At 42.5% G+C, this 4,929-nt stretch overlaps 1 protein-coding gene across 1 annotated transcript; it reads right to left on the reverse strand.

Annotated features, from left to right (window-relative positions):
* Positions 1-531: 531 nt before the first annotated feature.
* Positions 532-4,473, reverse strand: LOC121791869 (linoleate 13S-lipoxygenase 3-1, chloroplastic-like). Its single transcript, XM_042189684.1, has 8 exons — positions 3,981-4,473; positions 3,588-3,868; positions 3,142-3,379; positions 2,745-3,071; positions 2,295-2,488; positions 1,904-2,199; positions 1,549-1,815; positions 532-1,442 (listed from the first exon to the last, which is right to left on the reverse strand). Exons 1-8 carry the CDS (start codon positions 4,354-4,356, stop codon positions 686-688), a joined length of 2,736 nt encoding a protein of 911 aa, XP_042045618.1. The 5' UTR covers positions 4,357-4,473; the 3' UTR covers positions 532-685.
* Positions 4,474-4,929: the final 456 nt, after the last annotated feature.

Raw genomic sequence — 4,929 nt, forward strand, 5'->3', positions numbered from 1 at the left:
CGATACGATATCGATATTTCGATATATCGTACCGAAATTAATATATTGATATATCGAATTTCGGTACGATATATCGAAATATCGATACGATAACGATATTGATATTATCCATATCGAAAGTTCGATATACCGAAACTTTCGATACGATAATGATATGAAATTCTTTCATATCGATATTTTCGATACGATATACGATACAACGTTTTCGATACGATATCTCGTATCGACCCACCCCTAGTCTGAAATGCGATTAATATATCTTCAAAAATATAAGGTGATATTTTTTAGATTTAGAGATATAAAATGTGCAAAGTGCAGGCACACTTAATTTGAATCAAACTCATTATGTTAGGCAGATTTTCATCTAGTGATTTTCTATTTCATAAAGTTGTATCTTTTTGCTAAATGGGCTAATTTTGATTTCAATGCAAAAATATAAACAAAAGTTAAGAAAGGTATTTAATGAGGCCAATAATTGAAAAATGATTACAAGCCTAATCTTACATATAATTGACTCATCTATGCACTTTAAACAGCAATTACAAAGGCTAATTTCTACTATAAATTACATATTTAAACCTAGGTTGAACTAATGAGCATTACAACATTAATCTTAGATACAAATATACTATATACATACATACAAACCTAATTACAAACTCTCTTTTCTAGCATTATTGTCAACTTATATGGACACACTATTAGGTACACCTCTACATGTCACTCCTGGTTCCGAACTCGGCACGAGAAGCTCATACGGCAAGACTCCGGCGCCGCACCGGTTCCGAAGACTTGGGTCTGAGTTTCGCTTCTCGATTTCCTTCTCGATCTGCCTTATCTCGGCCGAGAACTCGTAGAACGCCTCGATGACCTCGGCATCACCGGACCATATGGACTGGTGATGCCTCTCGCCGAGGTACTCCTCGTCAGGCGAGTGAGTCGACAACGTGTCGACCACCGCCATGAACTTCGTAGCTTGTAGCAAGCTCGGGAGCGCGCAAAAGAAGTACTTTTGCGGGTCGGAGAGGAAAATGGCGTACTCCGGGTCGTTCTCGTCGGGGATGAGCCGCCGCATGAGCGGCGGCCGGTTCGGGACGTACCCTCCGTAGGGGTACTGGCCAAAGTTTAGGGCCGCGTGTTGGGCCGACGCTAGCCATATTAAGGTGGTGAGGATCGAACTCAAGTCCTCGGGAGTTGCCAATGTGGGCCACCACTCTGCGTGACGCAGATCTGCGTGGCCCACATTGATGGACTCAGCGTACCAAGCCTGCAACTCCTTGTCATTGCAGACTCGGGACGAGTCCGAGTAGTAGTGGTTCACATAATGTCGGACCCAATTCTCGATAGCGCCCCATATCATTAGCCCGTCCGACGCGTACGGATAGTCTTCAACGACCAATTTCACCCCGTGCGGCTGTGTGGGGTCCGGCACGGCCATTCCTCTGAAATTTGATTGAAAGAAACAAAACCAAAACATTAGACTTCAGATTTCATACAACATTTGTTTGTTTTGAAAATTCAAACTGATATTTGGCAACAGATATATACCTTCTGATGAGATCGGCAGGGAGGCTTTCTTGATCAAAGCGCCAGAAGCTCGAATAGGCGGCCGCACTAATCTCCATACAGTAACGGCCGGGGGTGAAGCAAGACTCAATCACACCGTCCATGCTGAGCAAGCTTTGACGTGCTAGCCCGTTGATCTCCAGCGTGTACCTCATGTGAGGATCCAAGAGCTTAAAAATCGGGTGCATCGCGCTCATCTGCCTATGCGCTGCCAAGATGAATGGCTCCAGTGTTGCATGCGTTCGTAGCCTATGCAACCAACAACATTAAACCATCAGAAACGACACTTCAAGATCGAGTTACATTCATCGTGCTCACGAAACAGAGGAATACGTACCAATGGTGGACAAGCTGATGAACTCCGGCATCATTAGAGCAAACATGGGCTTTAGCCAGCTGCCACATCCAATAGGTGGTGGCATCCACCGGCGGTGTGACTACACGGTTTGGCTTCGTAGAGCTTGGCGCAAGACTGAGCTCTATAGCTATGGGCTTGAGGGTTCCAGCATCGGTCAAGAAATAAAGAGTTCGTGTTGCGTATGATTTCCGGCCATCAAGGGCATTGATTTTGTCGATGAATGGCAAGTAAATATCATGGTAATCAATGATAAAGAGCTTGTTCGCATCCAAAGCCTGTGAAAAAAGTTACATTAGATGAACGGTAGATATCATATGCTACTACGACCATCCATTGATTTTTCATACTTTCCAAAAGGCCAAATAACTACCTCTTGTATTGTCATGCCATTGAGTTGTCCAGCAATGTTTTCTTCCTTGAGAGCTGATTCCTGAGGTCCATATACTTCGGGGTCAAGCTTACTCACTGGGGGAAACGACTGAAGCCTCTCGATGGAGACAGGGTTCACCCCGGCTATGGCTTGACGTGCAAACTCGTCATCCCTCAACCATGCATATTTGTCCTCTGCAAGCCACAGGCACAGTTCACATTAGCACTTTGACATCTTTAAGAGCTACAAATTAGGTTCGAATTAAACCAAACGACAGTCGATAATAACCTAAATATTGACTAAGGGAAGGGACTCCCACTAGTCAAAAGCGATAGCCAACACAAGTTTCTTCATTTCTATACCCGAAATCCGTATTTCTAGTCTCATGTTTTCCACCAAACATAGACTATTGCTATCTCTGAATCGAGAAAGGAGAACAGAGCTACTTACTTGATACAATCTTTGGAAGGTCATATTTGAGCAGACCACCTTCTTGAATTGTGGTGACAGCTTTAGGCAATTGGATCTTGTTCATGATCTCGTCGTGGAGGCCAAGTTTGAGGAGAAGGCCTTCGCTGTACAGGCTGTCAATGTCCGAGAATCCCTTGAAATCTTGGTTATTCGCGGAGATGCTAGCCATCAAAGACGGTATGAGGTTATGAAGGACCGCCTTCAGCCTCCCGGTTGAAAAGGCATTCATCTTCGACTCCTCAAATTGCTCGTCTCTAGGCACATACGTAGGCAGCGGCTTCTCTACTCGGCTCTCAGACTTCATATCTGATTTTCAGGAACACGAATTAGAAGACGAGCATATAATGGAAACATATCGCTGAGATTGATCACTGACCAGTATCCATGGGAGCACGCCCTGTTCGACAGCGCCTAGGATAAGGAATCTTGTCGCCACCAAGAAGCGGTCGAGCAAAGTCGATCCCCTTGTCTGGATTGCCGAGATCATTGTACACATCAAAGTCATACACTCTATCACACAGTTTTCTTTCACCTTGTCCATCACCCCTCAATTCTCTCAGCTCCTTCTCTCTAAGAGCCTTTAGTCCCTCAGGTGTTTCATGTGGCAAATATGGCTGTTGAAAGCAAAACATCACATTTCATTCACAATTTGAAAAAAAAAGGCTTAAAATACAAGACATCAAACACCAAATAATCATAACAATGCCAATAATCATCAAAATCAACAGTTTTATAACCAACTTTAACTCATCTAACAACATATCACCAGAATCTAACAGAAAATTCAAAAACAACTAATTAAAAGCATAAACTAATGTATACCTTATTAGTGAAGAAAATTCTTTTTGTAGTATGATCTTTCCTGGGCTGAACCCAAGAATTGCAGGGAAAATGCACAGGGCCACTTGCAAATCCTTCAATTGTGATACTCTCCAAAAAGAATTCCTTTTGGTGTTTATTGTTAACTGTAATTGCACCAGGAGTCCCAAAATTTGAATCCACCTCAAACTCTGCTGTGTAATTCACTCTCTCAGTTTTGAGGTTTGATTTCTTGGACCAGTCCTTCAACACAGCTTCTTTGCTTTTCTTTGGAGCCTTTGTTTCTAATCAATGTCACAAAAAATGTAATAATTAATCAAAAACCACTGAGAAAAGAAAAGGGTAGAATTCAAGCAAGTATTCATTGAGGCATTTCATCCAACACATGGAACTTACTGGGATCAAAATCAGTGCTGATCAGCTCCAAAACAACATTCCTCCCAATCTTATCCGTAAAAGCATCCAAATGCTTAACCAAAGTCTCCTTAAAATCCTCCCTGTTCTTGTTCCTCACAGTCACAACCGCCCTAACTTTGAATTTCACAGCCTTTTCCGGCAGCACTTTCACCAAATCCAAATCCAAATCCTCACTGATCGCCGCAACAGGGGTCGTTGTAATCCTCCGTATCACCACTTGTACTCTCCTCCCCTCCAAGGGCAGAAAAGACCGGCTCCGATTTTGCTTCAGAACCAGCCTCGTCGACGAAGCAGAAGCGAAGAACGACGATTTCTCCATTAGAGACAAGCCCATGAGCTCTCTAGCTAGCGCCATTGAAAAGGTTGAATCTTTATACTGGTTTGAGTGACCCTTTTGCTCGAGGAGCGAGAATTGGAGGTTTGATTAGCAGGAAATCGATGGTGTTTCTCTCTCTTTCTCTCTGCATTTATGGAGGTATATATATACACATAAACTGAAGATGAAAATGAAGAAACAATCTCACCGGCCACACGTTTTTAATTTTCTTAGATATGACCACATGCAGAAAAAATTACTAAAAGCTTAATTTTATTCTTTTTATGATTTATTAAGAATTTTCATGTTTATAAAATAATACTAATATAAGGTCAAATAAAAGAGTTGGGGGTTTTTTGTTAGATGCAAACGCGGCGTAGGAAATCCATAGGGAAAGTGGGTCTTGCTTTTTGAGTGGTGGACCGTTTTGTCCTTGTGTGTGGCTTTAAATGGCGATTGTGTCCCTAGTGGAACAAAAGGTTGTATAAAAATTTCCTTTTTTTTCGGAGGTGAATAATTAATGTTTAGAGCATCCACAATAGTTCGTGGACAAGCAATAGCCCAGCCATAGTCCAGCCACAAACTCCTCTGCCACATCAGCAGCACTAAATT

The sequence above is a fragment of the Salvia splendens genome, unplaced genomic scaffold, assembly GCF_004379255.2.
Source record: "Salvia splendens isolate huo1 unplaced genomic scaffold, SspV2 ctg945, whole genome shotgun sequence".
Classification (NCBI taxonomy): Eukaryota; Viridiplantae; Streptophyta; class Magnoliopsida; order Lamiales; family Lamiaceae; genus Salvia; species Salvia splendens.

What these genes read in the sequence shown, in the direction of transcription:
- LOC121791869 (XM_042189684.1), bottom strand. Translation starts at nt 4,356, where the DNA reads ATGGCGCTAGCTAGAGAGCTCATGGGCTTGTCTCTAATGGAGAAATCG. An exon ending in CCTTCCAAAGATTGTATCAA is followed by an intron (nt 2,489 to 2,744) that starts GTAAGTAGCTCT and finishes TGTGGCTTGCAG; the next exon opens with AGGACAAATATGCATGGTTG. An exon ending in CATCAGCTTGTCCACCATTG is followed by an intron (nt 1,816 to 1,903) that starts GTACGTATTCCT and finishes TTGGTTGCATAG; the next exon opens with GCTACGAACGCATGCAACAC.